This window comes from Chrysemys picta, chromosome 7 (genome assembly GCF_011386835.1).
Source record: "Chrysemys picta bellii isolate R12L10 chromosome 7, ASM1138683v2, whole genome shotgun sequence".
Taxonomy (NCBI): domain Eukaryota; kingdom Metazoa; phylum Chordata; order Testudines; family Emydidae; genus Chrysemys; species Chrysemys picta.
Genome location: NC_088797.1, coordinates 128,239,954 through 128,256,388, shown reverse-complemented (window position 1 = coordinate 128,256,388; position 16,435 = coordinate 128,239,954). Strand labels below are relative to the sequence as shown.

Genomic DNA, 16,435 nt, shown 5'->3' with positions numbered 1-16,435 from the left:
CAGCACCGGCTTTGTCCAGGGCACCCCTGGGATCCGCACAGCTGGGGCTCCCTGACCCCCACACACCGTCCCGCAGCCTCTGCCCAGCCAGGTGGGTGCCAGGCCCGGTCTGGCGCGCTCCTGGGAGCGGCCTCCCCCGAGCCTCCCCTTAAGACATTGCTATTTCTGGTAGGGCAGCCGGATCTCGGGCCGGGGCTCAGGGGGCCGGCTCAGCCACCCCCACCCTCCAATGGGGAGGCTGCCCACAGGCCCCCGGCCCCTCCTCGCCGTGACGTGCCGGCCCGGGGCAGAGGACGCTCGCGAGCCCTTGGCTGGTCCCCGCAGAGGCTGTAACAAAACGCAGACCCCCAGTGCCGGGCTAATGGAGGCAACTTAGCCAGGAGCGCGCGGCCCCTGGTTTATCAGCGCGCGGCGCTGCGCCCCCCCCAGCACCCCGGAGCGCCCCCGGGCCCTGCGCAGGGCGCTGCACCGCCCCCAGGGTTTATTGGCTGTTCGCGCTGCCCCGATGATGTTACCGAGCCCCGTCACCTCCACCCCCCTTCTCTGTCAAAGACATCCTCAACCTGGAGCAGCAGGAACCGCACTATGGAGCCCAGCTGCAGCACCACCTGGAGCAGCATTTCCACTCGGCAGCCTGCCTGCTGGCGGCCGGGGACGGCTCCCGCTTCTCCGACGGGGAGGAAGAGGAGGAGGAGGAGAAGCTGTCCTATCTGAGCTCCATGGCTGCGGCGGAGAGCCAAGGGGACGTGGGGCTCTCCCCGGACAACTACGTGCAGGCGGTGCTGCGAGGCTCGTGTGAGCCCAACGGCCCGGGAGACGAGCTGGAGCCTGCGGGGGATCGGGACCCCAGTGAGTACGGGGGCAGCGACCCCGCGGCCGCGCTGTTAATGCGGAGCTAACCAGGCGCGGGGCAGGGGCAAGGGACCCCTGCAAGTTCCCCCCACCCATCATCACCCCCACAGCAGGGCTAACGGGACTTTGTGTCATGCGCAGCACCCGCTGCCCCCATCCGCCCCATAGCGCTCCTCCACCGCTGCCCCCATCCGCCCCATAGCGCTCCTCCACCGCTGCCCCCCGTCCCCATCCGCCCCATAACGCTCCTCCACCACTGCTCCCATCAGCCCCGTAGCACTCCTCCACCGCTGCCCCCATCCGTCCCATAGCGCTTCTCCACCGCTGCCCCCGTCCCCATCCGCCCCATAGCGCTCCTCCACCGCTGCCCCCATCCGCCCCATAACGCTCCTCCATCGCTGCCCCGGTCCCCATCCGCCCCACAGCGCTTCTCCACGGCTGCCGCCCCCAGCAGGGGCGAAGTCGGAGTCCGCCCCGCGCGGGTCTTTTCCCGAGTTTCTCCCCCCTGCTCGCAGAAGGCAGGTCCGTGGGGCGGGGGTCACCGCGGTGCCCGAGTGCTGTGGGGAGGTAAGCGGGGCGGGCGGGCTCTGTTCCGATTGACCCTGGCGCTGGTAGCACCGCGCTGTGACAGGAACAATAACTCGCGGGGCGAGCCCCGGCCCCGGCCGCCCCCCCGGGACTGTCACTCGCCGCTCGCTGAAGTGGCGCCCGAATCCGACCCGCCGCCCCGTTCTCGGGGCCGGGGACTCGCAGACCGGGCCCGCTCCTGCTCCGGGAGGCTGCTCGGAGAGGCAGAACCGGGCCCGGCGGAAACGCAGGAGGGTCCCGGCCCCGCGGCGGGCCCAGGCCTCGGGCGAGGAAGGGGAAGGAGACAGGCGAATGGATCTGGCGGCTCCCGCTGCTCCGGGGTGCGTGAGGGGAAGCGGGCCGGCCCGGGGAAGAACAGAGGCGTGCGGGGATGTCAGCCTAGGCGGGGGCGTCTTGCTCTTTGCCGCCCGGCCTGAGTCGGGCAAGTGGGGGATGACTTGGGGCAGCCGCGCTCAGCCTGGAGCGCAGAGACTCCCCCAAACTGCCCCGCTGCCCAAGGGGCTCGGACCCGCCAGGAGCTGCTTCCCGGCCAGCCGTGAGGGGCCGGAACCCCAGGGCAGAGCCGGGCCCTGTAACCCGCTGTTCCCTACACACACGGGGTTGGAACTGGGGGGTGGGCGGGCTGCCGCCCCCCTGACTGGAAGTGGTTTCATCCTATAGCGTTTACAGTCTGGTTCAATGGCTCTCAGCCCCCCACTCTACAAATGTTTCCACTGTCCCAGGCGCACAAGCTGGGATCCCGCAGAGGCATGAAAAGTGACACAGCCCCTGCAGCACACGGAGCACAGCGCCCCGAAATACTGCACAGCCCTGGTCTCACACACACACACACAGCTTGGGGGTGCATCACACACACAGCCACCCAGGGCCTACAGCAACGCCTGATCTCACACACACAACCACTGGAGAGTACAACAACACCTGATCACACACACAGCCACCCAGGGCCTACAGCAACACCTGATCTCACATACACAACCACTGGAGAGTACAACAACACCTGATCTCACACACACAGCCACCCAGGGCCTACAGCAACGCCTGATCACATACACACAACCACGGAGTGTACAGCAACACCGTGATCTCTCTCTCTCTCTCTCTCTCTCACACACACACACACACACACACACACACACCCTGTGCATACAGCAACACCGCGATCACACAGGCAGGCACTGAAATACACACCCCAGTACACGCGTGTAAGCACACACCAGACGATCACACCCCCAGGACATCCCGCACAAACCCACGCACAGCTCCCCTCACACTGGCAGACCACAGCCCAGTCCTCGGGGACAGCTGCCCCTCCTCGGGCCGGGGGCTGGGGCTGGGGCCGGGGCGCTCGCTGAGCCGAGGCCGGGCCTGTTCTGAGGCCAGGTGCCCAGCGGCGGGAGCAGGCTCGGGGCGTGAACTCGGGCTGGGGCTGCCCCGTGGGCGAGGCCCCGCTCCCCCGGCCAGGCCCTAACCCTGCCTCTCCCCCCGTGCAGAGCGCTGCGCCCTGAAGCAGCCGCCGGGCGCCGCGGAGAAGCCGGACGAGGCGGAGAGGCCGAAGCCGCGGAGCCGGAGGAAGCCGCGCGTTCTCTTCTCGCAGGCGCAGGTCTTCGAGCTGGAGCGGCGCTTCAAGCAGCAGCGCTACCTGTCGGCGCCGGAGCGCGAGCACCTGGCCAGCAGCCTCAAGCTCACCTCCACGCAGGTGAAGATCTGGTTCCAGAACCGGCGCTACAAGTGCAAGCGGCAGCGGCAGGACAAGTCGCTGGAGCTGGGCCCCGCGCCGCCGCCGCCGCGCCGGGTGGCCGTGCCGGTGCTGGTGCGGGACGGGAAGCCCTGCCTCGGGGGCTCGCCGGGCTACGGCTCGCCCTACAACGCGCCCTACTCCTACAGCGGCTTCCCGCCCTACGGCTACGGCAACTCGGCCGCCTACAACGCCAGCTACGGCTGCAGCTACCCCGCGGGCGGCCAGCCCGGCTGCAGCTCGGGCGCGGCCGCGGGGCCCTTCGTGAACATGGGCGGCCTGGGCGGGTTCGGCGGCGCGGCCCAGCCCCTGCACCAGGGCGCCGCGGGGCCCTCCTGCAGCCAGGGCGCTCTGCAGGGAATCCGGGCCTGGTAGCCGCGCGGGGCGGCGGACACTCTGGGCCAGGAAGGAGCCTGGTGGCTCTGGGATCCAGCCTGCAGGCCCCGGGGAAGGACAGGGAACCGCGCCGCCCCCGGCTGGTGCCCGAAGACTGCTCGCTAGAGGCAGACTGGAGCCCCGCGCAGCCCTCAGCGCCGCTTCGCCCAGGGCGGGATCTGCAAGCACCGGCCGGCGCGATGCGCCCAGCCGCTGCGCTCGGCGGAGCCCCTTCTCCCGGCTCTTCCGTGCCCCGGGCGGGGGAGGGGGACCGGCGCAGCAGCTGTTGGGGCCGCAGGGCAGAAGCGGGCTCGGCCCAAAGCCTGTCTGGTCCCCCGCGGCGGCCGGGGAGGCGAGCGCGTCCCCCGGCTCTGGGTGGCTCGCTGCAGGGCTGGGCATGGAGCTGGAAGCCCCGCACCGTCCAAGCAGCTTCGCTTGTATAAAGCCAAAGTGTCAGGGCCTGGGGGAGCCGGGCCCTGTATCTACTCTGTACCCGCTGTACGTGCCAGCCCGCGCAGGAGCGAGGGGGTTAATAAACCAGGTGCAATAGCTCCAGCGCCTCATTGTTCCCGGCCCGAGAGCGGACTGGGCTGCGGGTTCCGTTCGCCCCAGCCCATGGGACGCCCCGGCCCCGTTTGTCAAGGGGAGATTTGCCATCGGCCCCAGCCAGGACTCGGTTAGCACTGGGCGAGCTGGGGAGCGCCGGGCCCTGCCTTGCCCCGGCGGCTTCACCGCGGGTGCGGAGGGGCGAGTCCCTGGTACAAAACCGGCCCCCGCCAGCCCCAGCCCGGGAGACCGCGGCCGGGCTGCTCGGGGCAGGGGCTCTGGTGGCGGCCAGTTGTGGGAAGCCGATCCCCGGGCTGATGCAGGGGGACGCAGGGCCGGGGAGACCCTGGGCTCGGGGAGCCTCCGTCCCCCTCCTGCCGGCGCTGTAATCCCCTTGTCCCGCAGGGGCCGGGCGGCCGGGCCCGCGCGGCGGATTGTGAGCGTGCCAAGGCGCTGAATGGGGAGCCGCGGCGCAGAGCCGGGCCATTGTGGCCGCCGGGCCGGCGCTGAAAGGAGCCGCCGGGGAAGGTGGCGAGAATAGGCGCTTATTGGATTCGGGAACAAAAGGTGTGGCAGGGAGGCGAGGGACAAAGGGGCCCAGGCGCCGAGATTGACGGGCGGCTCTGCCCCCCGCTGGGGCCCGGGCCCGGCGCTTTATGCGCGCAGGATGAGAAACGTGCAGGGTTTTGTTCCCCTTTCTGTGAGCGCAGGGGGAGAGGAGGGGGGGTCCGCGGGGCGCGCTGATTAGGGGCGGCCGGGCCGGGCCGCCTCAATGCCGGGTCATTATTGCTACAAGTTTAGCAATTTCGCTGGTGCAGCAGGGGGAGGGGCCCCAGGGCCTGCCCGCGCCCGCGAGGCGCTGTGGGGACCGGGAGCACGGGCGCAGGGGATGGGGTCGAGAAGGGGATGGGACGGGGGGGAAGCAGCCCCAGTTCCGGGTCGGTTCCGAGGCGTTTGAGCCGCTTCCTGAATGTAAAAGTCTAAAATCTGCGGTGGGGAGGGAGCCCGGGACCCTGCCCCAGGGAGTGCGCCAGGGGGTGGGGGACACGGTCCTGCTCCTCTAGGAGTCTCTGGGGGACTGGGGGGGGGTTGTACCTGCCCCCCAAAAGCCCCGCCGCAGCGTCCCGCGGACCTGGGTGCAGTACCCGGGCTCTGAGCACGGCTGGTGCCCCGAGATGGGGAGAGGGTGCGAGGGGCCCGGGCATAGAGGGTCCTGCTCCGAGTACGGGGTGGGGCCGGGGGGATGTGGAGGGCTGGGGCGGTTTTGGGGTGACGGGGAAGCTCGGGGGTGCTGGGATTCCCGCCAGGGGAATCAGTGTGTGTGGAGGGGGTGAGTGTGAGCAGCGGAGAAAGTGTCAGGGGTGGGGGCAGGTGGTCAGGACTGGGCGGGCTGCGGAAATGGGCTGGCGGAGTGTCGGTTTGGGGGGTTAGGCAGGGTGGGTAGGAGCGGGGGGCTAGATGTCGGGGTGCGGGTGGAGTTCTGGGGGTGGTGTTGGGGGCTGGCTGTGGGGGAATGTGACGTCGGGGGACTACGGGGGATGGGGGCGGTGGCGCTGGGGGAGGGGAGATAGCGGGGCGGGGGAGGGTCACCGCAGATAAGAAGGGGTTCAGGTGGATTTCTAGTGGCGCGCCCTCTGAGGCGGAGCCGGAGGGTCCCCGCGCCAGGAGCCATCCCGGGCAGCTTCTCCTTCCTGCGGCTGTCGGAGCGCGGGCTGGGCCCCGGCGCGGCTCTGCCCGGGCCGGAGGTGCTGAGCAGCCGCTGGCTGGAAGCGACCCCGGGCCGGGGCCACCCACAGAGAAGCCGGGAGAGGGCCGGGGGCTCTGGGAAGGGCCCGTCTCAGGATGAGGGCAAAGGCGCTGGGGGCAGGAGAAGGGCCCGGGCGGGCGTAGAGGAGGGAGCCGCCGGGCGCCTGCACTGCGGGGGCGGTTCAGCAGTCAGCGGGTGGGGACCGGGAGCCCGGCGGTTCTGAGCTGCCGGCTCAGGTCCGGTCAGCCGCACAGGAGCGGGCCGGCTGCCCCGCACGGCTCTGCAACGTGCCCCTCGCCCTGGTGTCCCCGCCCCAGCCACAGGCCGGGGACAGCTCAGCCCTGCCCGCTGGGCTCCGGCCCTCCCGCTGCTGCTGACAGGTCCGCTCGAGCCGGGGCGGGGCCAGCTCCCCTGGCCCCCGGAGCCGGTAAGCGGAGATCCCGGTCTGGGTCGTGCCCCGAGGGGCTCAGAGGCAGGAGCCGATGGGTAACTAAAGGCTGGGGGGCTATGGAACAAGACATCAAACTCTGACAAGTGACTCAAACGGGGACCGCCTGGATCTGGCTGCGCCACACCGAACTGACACGGGCCGATTTTAGCGATCAACCCGTTTTAAGGGACATTTGCTCCCTGTGTGAATTAAACCAGGTTTGATTTATCTTTTGTTTTTAAAGAAAACCAGTAAAAAAAAAAATCCATCCTGGAGGGAGATTTGAACCCTGGCCCCTTAGATCCACAGCTCCTACGTTGTACCATCCCTGGGGTTTAGAACATAGGAGCTGGGCTTCTGCGGCTAATCGTGTAGCGGTTAGAGCCGTGATGGGTTAGAGACCGGCCAGCCGACCAAGATTAGACACAGGTACATTCATGGTCTTCTGGCACCCAGCTCCATGTACCATCCCCTAGCCTCCAGGTATGTGGAGAGAAATCAATCATTTCTCTCCCCGAATAGCACCTAGAGGTGTCAACCAAGCCTGGGACCCCTGGTGCCACATTGGAAGTGACAGTATCTGCCCTAAAGAGCTTTCAGTCTAAACAAAGTGTAGGAGGGAAAACAGGCCCAGAGAGGGGAAGTCACTTGCCCGTGGTCACACGGCAGCTCAGTAGCAGAGCTGGGAATAGACTCCCGCTGCCCAGTCCCATGCACCATCCCCTGGGAGACAGCATCTCATATTACCATCACTAGCCCCGGAGGTGCTTGCCATATTCCCTAGCCACCTGGCAAGGCGGGTTTATAGCAAGGAGGCACACTTTGTTAATGAGACAAAATTGTTGTGGTTAGTGAAGACCAGGGAGGATTGTGAGATTTGGAGAGACTCAGCCAGGGGGCAAACTCCAACCTCGTGCACACCTGTGCAGGCCCACTAGGGTCTGTGGGAGGGCTGACTCTAGCCCCAAATTAGGTAATAATGGAGATATCCCATCTCCTAGAACTGGAAGGGACCTTGAAAGGTCATTGAGTCCAGCCCCCTGCCTTCACTAGCAGGACCAAGTACTGATTTTGCCCCAGATCCCCAAGTGGCCCCCTCAAGGATTGAACTCACAACCCTGGGTTTAGCAGACCAATGCTCAAACCACTGAGCTATCCCTCCCCCACCCAAGGTAACTGGACAGATTAAATTCACGGAAAACAAGTGTCAGGCAAGGCCTATTGGGACTGGTTAAACTCCCATGCTGGGTCCGGCATGAGCTGTAACCCTCACAGAGAATGGGCTTGGAGTGGTCGGGACTGGGTGTGTGAAGGTGACTCAATGCATAGCAGTGGTCAGAGTGCTTAGGTGCAGACTGGACTGACAAGGGGACAGAAAATAATATGGAAATCACCGCAGTGCTCCTGAACACACACGCGCTCTGGGTGCCCTAAACCTCTGGGACTGGTACAGGGGATGGATCACATGAAATTGCTCTGTTCTGTTCATTCCCTCTGAAACACTTGGCACTGGCCACTGTCAGAGACAGGACACGGGGCTAGATGGACCATGGGTCTGACTCAGTCTGGCCGTTCTTATGATGTTAGTCCTCAGCTGGTGACCTCAGCTCAGAAAGGAAAAAAATCTAGAGGAAGAACAAACAGTAGCAGCTAGAGATGGGGAAAGGCCATTTGCAGACTGAAGGGCGGACCAGCTGTCTGGGGAGAAGAACCATGGTCTAAAGAAGAGAAAGCCAGTCCGTCTCCTGCTCACCTTGCCCCTAAAGCACAGGGGCACTTAGGAAAGGCAGCACATTATTACAGTTCGACACAAGACAACACTTTTAAAAGTCAACATGTAATTAATTTGTGGTGCTGGCTTCTGCATGATCCCAGCGAGACCCATAATTCAGCATAGCCCAGAAAGGGATTAGGCTGCAGAGGCGGAGGAGGGGGTGCAGAGAGAGGGACTCGAAGGGCAAAGGTCATGATTTGTGTTTGTTCCTGAAAGAGTGACAAGCTCTAATGTTGTTTGGGAGCCAGAGAGGGAAGGTGCTGATGGATTTTGGACAGGGCTCAAACTTAAACACACTGGTCTAAAAGCAATACAATGACCTGAAGCAAACAAGAGGGAGAGGAGACGCCAGGCCTGGGGCAGGGGGTCAAATTCGGGCTCTGTCCTGAGACAATTCCACGTTTCATGATGGCCTGAAGACCAGGGAACAGACTGTGGCGCTGGACTTTGCTCCATCCACAGCAGAGTTCCCAGCAATGCCAACAGGAGTTCACACAAAACCCAAGAGGAGAATCCAGCCTTTAGCTGTTTTGTCCCCCACGGTCTTATTGTCCCCTTCAGCATCCCCCAGCGGGGCAGTCTGCTGCCTTGGGCCACCGCTCATTCTGCCCTGGTTTGCTTTCCTTCCCCATCCTTCTTCCTCTCTTACCCACTGCTGCACCTGCCCCCTTCCTTCCCTTGGCAAGTCCCACAGTCCTACCCCATCCAGTCTGCTACAATTACCAGCAGTGAAATAGTTAATACTGGCCAGATCCCCCGTGCCCTTGAGCATGAGCACCCAAGCCCCTGGGCGTTCTGTCCTTTCAGAGCCCTTGTTCCAGGCTGTCTGCAGACTTGGCAGACCCTGCAGCCCTGGGGCCACACAGCACATGGCTGGACCCTTTCCTGGAAGGGCTGTCAGGGCCGGGTGAACTCTCCACCCTGCTTTGCACCCTTGATGCCAAGCAAAGCTTCCCCCTGCCCCGTTCCTACTGCCGGCTGTGGTAGCTCCTGTCCCAGGGATACCTGGGGCTGTAATTCACCCATGAAGTCCAGGGTGTCTGCACCACTGCGCCCCTGGACAGCCAAGCCCCTGCCCCTGGCTTGCTGGAACCACTGGCCAGGGCCTCCTCAGGGCGGAGCTGGAAGGGACCCAGGTCAGACTGAAGCCAAGCGTGAGCCAATGCAGCGCATGGGGAGCCGGGGACACGTGCCGGCGGCCGGGGGCCCCACACAGCACCGCCTGGTGCCAAGAGTGCACATGGCAGCGGCCCCGGACCCCACCCAGGAGCCGCTCCACGCTGCCCAGCTGCCGGGCTGCTCTGATGCGCTGGGGCCGGGGAACTGCTCCCTGGGCACCGGAGTGAGCTGAGCGGCAGGGTCCCATGTCAATGGAAACGCAGCTCTGCCAGCAACCCCCCGCCGGGCCCAGGGTCCAGAGGCTAGTTCAGGCTGGCCAATGGGGGGAGGGGCGCGGAATGGGTCACACAGGCCAACAAGCAGGAAGGGCGCAGGCCTCCCACTCCCCAGCCCTAGGGCATTGTACAGTGAAGTGCATGATGGGAACGGTACCCCTTCCTCGCAGCCTCCTGCCATAGGTCAGGGTGGGAGCTGACCTGCAGGGGTGGGTGCTGGGGCCCTCATTGCACCCCCATTGGAAAGTCCCTGGGCTTGCTCTGCAGCTGCCTTCAAACGGAGCAGGTCAGCGTAAGTCCCTTTTGTCACTGCAATGACCTAGTCCCTCTGCAGGCCAGAATCTCAAACGCAGCCCGTGCGCTGAGCGGGATGGTGAGGAAACCCACTGCAGAGGGACGGGAAAGAAAGTGAGTAAGAAATCCGGGTTCAGTGGCACTTCCGTGTCTAAACCCGAGACTTAGCACCAAGTCTGGAGTTCCGGTGCCTAAGCACCTTCAGGGCTCCCACCCTTGCCCCTGCCTCTGTGCTCACCCCTACGCCTGCTGCCTTGCTGTGCTCTAGGCTTTAATACCCTCTGTAACGGATGTGACAAGCCCCTAACTCAGCCCTGGGGCGGAACCATGGACGGGTGTCCTGGTGAATAATGATTTTATTAACCACTCCCGAGGACATGCTGGGCCCTGAACAATCCACAAACCCAGACAGCGCCTGCCTCAGAGTGCTTACGATCTTAGCAGCCTCCGTAATGCTAGGCCGCGGCCCCAGGGCATCAGTTGGGTTGCACCGCCGAGCACCTGCCCAAGTACTGCACCACTGTCACCAGGGGGAGCTGTTTCCTCACTGGCGGAGACAATGGGCCCGATTCTCCACTACTGTCCCTGGGGCCTTACGTGGCCATTTACACTAGTGCAACGTGTGTGTGAAAGCTAGTGAATCAGACCAGTGCCCAGTGACTTCACACGGGTGTCAATGACTCCAAAGGGCGCCAGGAGAGGGACAACAGGGGTTTGCTTCCTCCTAGCACCTGAGTTCTCAACAAGACAGACCCTTCCATGAAGCTAGCTGACCGGTGTATTTAGAGGGGCAGCGCATCTCCCACATCAGCATTTCGGGGCCATGTTCTCCTAGCTGTGCTGACCGCAGCATTTCTTCAGGCCCCCACCGTGGGTGAAAGCTGGAGCCCATGGTGATGCGTGAGGTGTAAGAACCAGAACAGACAAGCTTTGCTGAGCTAAGCAGCTTCAGAACTCGCCCAGGGTGGGACACTGGTTTGGTCTCTGCCAAGGAAAAATCCATGGATCAGCCTCATTTAAAACAGAAATCTGCCTCAGCCCCAATCCAGTCTTCAGTTTCCCGATAAACACAAATCCGTCTTGGCTCTAGGGCCCCTTTAAAATGGCTGCATTCATCACTCCTGACAGTGAGAGAATGAGAGTGGGGTTAAATTCAGGGACAACCTATCAATGCTCCTAACTCCCAAGCCCCCATGCCTTTAGGCCAGTCCTGGTTGCCTCCCCGCCCCACCAGCTCTGCTGATGCTCCTAAGCCCTGACCTGCAGCCCCCTGCTAGCCCAGTCCTGAGCTCCCCCACCGCTCTGCTGATGCCCCTAAGTCCCATTCTGCAACACCCCCCTGCTATTCCAGTCCTGGGCTCTCCACACAACTGTATATTAAATTCAAGGAGTCCAGGAGAGCTGGCTGTATTTTAAAGAAGCCTTATGGAGGGTGCAGGAACAAACCATCCTGATGTGCAGAAAGAAGAGCAAATATGGCAGGCGACCAGCGTGGCTTAACAGAGAAATCTTTGGTGAGTTTAAACACAAAAAGAAAGCTTACAAGAAATGGAAACTTGGACAGATGACTAGGGAGGAGGAGTATAAAAATATTGCTCAAGCATGCCGGGGTGTAATCAGGAAGGCCAAACCACAACTGGAGATGCAGCTAGCAAGGGATGTGAAGGGTAACAAGAAGGGTTTCTACAGGTATGTTAGCAACAAGGAAAAGGTCAGGGAAAGTGTGGGACCCTTACTGAATGGGGGAGGCAGCCTAGTGACAGATGATGTGGAAAAAGCTGAAGTACTCAATGCTTTTTTTGCCACGGTCTTAGGGTGACCACACAGCAAGTGTGAAAAATCGGGACAGGGGTGGGGGGTAATAGGAGCCCATATAAAAAAATCCCCAAACATTGGGACTGTCCCTATAAAATCGGGACACATGGTCACCCTATTCGGCCTTCACAGACAAGATCAGCTCCCACATTGCTGTCCAGGGCAGCACAGCATGGGGAGGAGATAAGCAGCCCTCCGTGGTAAAAGGACAGGTTAAAGACTATTTAGAAAAGCTGGACATGCACAAGTCCATGGGTCCAGCTCTAATGCATCCGAGGGTCCTGAGGGAATTAACTGATGTGATTGCAGAGCCATTGGCCATTATCTTTGAAAACTTGTGGTGACTGGGGGAGGTCCCGGCTGATTGGAAAAAGGCAAATATAGTGCCCATCTTTAAAAAAGGGAAGAAGGAGAACCAAGGGAACTACAGACCGGTCAGCCTCACCTCAGACCCTGGAAAAATCATGGAGCAGGTCCTCAAGAAAACCATTTCGAAGCACTTCGAGGAGAGGAAGGTGATCAGGAACAGTCAACATGGATTTACCAAGGGCAAGTCATGCCTGACCAACCTGATGGCCTCCTATGATGAGGCACACACTGGCTCTGTGGCTATGGGGAACGTGGTGGATGTGATACATGTGGACTTTAGCAAAGCTTTTGATACAGTCTCCCACAGTATTCTTGCCAGCAAGTTAAAAAAGGATGGATTGGATGAATGGACTGTAAGGTAGGTAGAAAGCTGGATAGATTGTCGGGCTCAACGGGTAGTGATCAACGGCTTGATGTCTAGTTGGCAGCTGGTATTAAGCGGAGTGCCCCGGGGGTTGGTCCTGGGGCCGGTTTTGTTCAACATCTTAATTAATGATTTGGATGATGGGACGGATTGCACCCTCACCAAGTTCACAGATGACACTAAACTGAGGGGAGAGGTAGATACGCTGAAGGGTAGGGATAGGGTCCAGAGTGACCTAGACAAATTAGAGGATTGGGCCAAAAGAAATCTGATGAGGTTCAACAAGGGCAAGTGCAGAGTCCTGCACTTAGGACGGAAGAAACTCATGCACTGCTACAGACTGGGTACCGACTGGCTAAGCAGCAGTTGTGACGTTCCCCTGTGGTGTTGTCTGGACCGGTGATCTGCTAGGCCTCTCCAATCCACCTGGCAATTTCCTGGTCTCAACTCCTCTGCTGTCACAAGCGTTGGAGCTGCATCTTAATGGAAAGAGACACAGTTACTTCCCAAAAACCTCTTAGAAATAGCATCCTGAAAAACTGGGACTTGGATTGGGGTACCCTCTGCCACCCCTTTCTCTGTCCCTGAGAAGTCAGCTGTGTGACTGCTCCCCCGCAGGAGGTCAGTTACAGAGTTCCTTCTCAAAGCCTGGGTCACGGGCTGAGTGCCTGGCTGCACAGATGCTGACCCAGCCACCCTCTTAGTGTCCTGGACATCCTGCCCCAAGTGACTAGTGAGGAGACATTCCTGTACCCCCACTATTCCTTCCCCAGTTTCTTCCTCTGGCCCCCCTCCTAAGACACATTTCTTTGTGCTGCCCAAGAAGGGTTCTGTCTCTTGTTCATCTGCAGAGCTCTGCCAGCTAACAACTGGGACAGTTTCCTTAATCACTGACAACACCTCTCCTGCCCCTGTGCTTGAGGGCATGTTGCCTTCTGCTGGAAAGGAGCTAGTCTCAGCCCCTCCCATACTTGGAAGCACCCTGCTTCCCTGTGTTACAGAGTCACGGTAATTCTCACCCACTTCAGTGGTTTCTGAGATCCCCTGTCCCTTCTCTGGGCTCTCCTCTGGGATACATTTTTCCCTGCTCCCTAGAGCCGGTTTTGCTTCTGGTTCAGCTGCGACCGGCTGGCAGCTAACAATCTGGACAGTTCTCTCCCTGGCCGGCATTACACCCCCATCCCTTCCTCATGTGGTGTTGCCTCCAGCTGCAGTGCAGGAGTTGGTCTCAACCAACCTCCCACCTGGAAGCATGTGGCTTCTCCCTGCTGTGGAAGAATCAAGGAGACTCTGTCCCATTCTCTCAGCAGTTCCTGAGACCTTCCCCTTTCCCTCGGGGGTCCCAGCATAAAACTCCCTCCTGCTGCAGGTAAATACTTTAACCTGAGCTACATGGAAAAAATCATTACCAAGGAGCAGGTCGACTAGGAGGTGTTCTATTACCCCCACAGTCAAAACACTTTCCAAACCTTCCCACCCCACATGGATTTCAGCTAGTGGTACGAGGAATCTGCTTTCGCTCACCCCACAATCTCTGCCATTTGGCCAGGCAACATACTGGCCTTTGGGACCACACTCTGCTTAACCCCTGTATCCCTCTGGGCCCCTGTATCCCTCTGCCCCAAGCATTCCCTGCCATCAGTTTGGACAGCCTGAACACGCTCCATATCTGGTTCTGCAGAGCCTAATCTAACAGAACCAATATGACAGGTTTCGATTGCTTGGGAGGTTTCTGTGGTGAGGACAGTAGAACTAACATGAGCTGTTGTTTGCCTACTTCCTCCTAGCACAGGGCATGTATTCCTCAGGTGATCCATGGAATTGGGCTCTTCTGCTTTTACAGGAGATTTGGGATAGGAGTTACCAGTAGAGGAATGTTTTTGGGTAAGAGAAAGTTTAGGCTCCCAACCCCCTCCCCTCTTCCCAGGGACAAAATGGGATCCTCCCTTCCCACCAGTTTTAAACCCCTCTTTCTGTGGCCTGTCCTCAATAGACACCTGATTCTGTTCAAAGGCATCAGCTAAAAAAGCCATCTCGTCCCCAGACTTTACATCCTTGTCCCACAGACGCTACTTCACATCAGCCTTACGCACGCTCAGGAAATGCTCTTGAGCAACAAGATCCAACGTTCCCTCAAAACTCGCCACCTCTTTGCCCCTCACCCATTTCCCAACAAATCTTTCATTGTGTTTACATACCCCCCATTACTCACACCAATATCCCTCTTGAGATTCCAAAATGTAACTCTGTATGTTTCAAGGGTAATCTGAAAACTTCGCAAAACAGTATCTTTAAATTTACAATCGTCTAAAGCATCTTCAATAGGCATTCCATTGAATCCATTTCGAGCTTTACCAGTTAATTTTGAAATCAGGATAGGAACTCTCACATCATCAGGGATTTCATGTATTCATAGAATCATAGAATATCAGGGTTGGAAGGGACCTCAGGAGGTCATCTAGTCCAACCCCCTGCTCAAAGCAAGACCTAATCTCCAAATCATCCCAGCCAGGGCTTTGTCAGTCCTGACCTTAAAAATCTCTAAGGAAGGAGATTCCACCACCTCCCTAGGGAACCCATTCCAGTGCTTCACCACCCTCCTAGTGAAATAGTGTTTCCTAATATCCAACCTAGACCCCCCCACTGCAACTTGAGACCATTACTCCTTGTTCTGTTATTACACACAGCCTTTCGAAGGTAGTCAGATATTCAGCAATATCATCGCCCTCATTGGATGCAGGACATAAGTGTTCCCACTTGTGGATTTTTGGAGTGATGGGAGTCGTTGGGGTTGGGGGGTTCTGGTTCTGCTTCTCCAGCAGGTCCAGTTGGTGTTTTTTCTCTCTCTCTCTCTCTCTCTCTCTCTCTCTCTCTCTCTCTCCCCGCTCTCTCTCTCTCTCTCCCATAGCCCTTCTGTGTGCAGCTTCCTCCCTGGCTGAGTCTTTATCTTTTCTCTCCAGCTCTTTCGGTTGCCGTACTCTCTGGTGCTCCCTCTCCTTTTCTGCATCTGCAGCCTAAAAATCTCCAACTTCGCAACTGCTTCACTGCTTTCACTCATTTTCCTGCTTTTCTGTTCTTACTCCCCTTTCCCGAAATAAGCAAACACAGAATAACAAAACTGTGACCTCCTCCTGACTGTCCTTAGCCACTGCACTTAAGACTCATTAAAAATTGCAAATATCAGTGCTTAGAGTGTGAACTTCACTTGGAGTAACAAGCCGTACATACACCCTGCTTGCTGCCCCACTGTGACGTTCCCCTCTTGTGTTATCTGGACCAGTGATCTGCTAGGCCTCTCCAATCCTCGACTCTGGGAGCCAGCCTTACCCTGCTCTGCTGTGAGAACCCTCACCCCTGGGCTGTTCACACACAGCCTCTGGCGTGTAAACTGCTCCTTGGATTATGCGACCGAATGACACTAGCCAGTATCTCCAGTCCCAGACACAACCCTAGGAACCTCCGTCTTGCAGTGTCCAGTTGTGCCCGCTAGACGCTGCAAGCTTATATGAGTTTGTCAATTTAACAAAGAAATTGATATGTTCCAGGCTTGTTATCCCAAGGGGAGTCTGACACGCTTCAAACCAAACGCGTCAGGTAGAATAAACAAACAGATTTATTAGCTATAAAGATAGATTTTAAGTGATTATAAGTAAAGAACAACAAGTCAGGTTTGGTCAAATGAAATAAAAGCAAAACGCATTCTAAGCTGATCTTAACACTTTCAGTGCCCTTACAAACTTAGATGCTTCTCAGCCAGGCTCTCCCCTTTGATCAGTGCTTCAGTCGCTTGGTGGTGATGTCTGTAGATGGAGGTGGGAGAGAGAACATGGCAAAATGTCTCTCCCTTTTATCATGTCCTTTCTTTCCTCCTGGCTTTGCCCCCCCCCCCTCAGGGTCAGGTGAGCATTACCTCATTGTAGTCCCAAACTGACCAAGGGAAGGGGGGTGACTCCCTAACCGATTCTTTTGTTGCTGCCTAAGCCAGTGTCCTTTGTTACTGTGAGCCTGGGCTGGGTTTGTCCCATCCATGCCCTGATGAGGTATGAACTGCCCCTCTGTTCCTGGAGAGTTTTGCCTGGGCTTGCTTTAAGCCACGAGGATACATTTTCAGCCTCATAACTATATACATGAAATTATAACCTATAACCT

General features: G+C 59.2%; 1 protein-coding gene across 1 annotated transcript; it reads left to right on the top strand.

The window, feature by feature from the left end:
* Nucleotides 1-322: 322 nt before the first annotated feature.
* NKX2-3 (NK2 homeobox 3) lies at nucleotides 323-4,789 on the top strand. Its single transcript, XM_005289363.4, is given in 3 exon segments — nucleotides 323-535; nucleotides 537-849; nucleotides 2,934-4,789. Coding segments are annotated over 3 exon segments (963 nt in total). The 5' UTR covers nucleotides 323-505; the 3' UTR covers nucleotides 3,554-4,789.
* The last annotated feature ends 11,646 nt before the right edge of the window (nucleotides 4,790-16,435 follow it).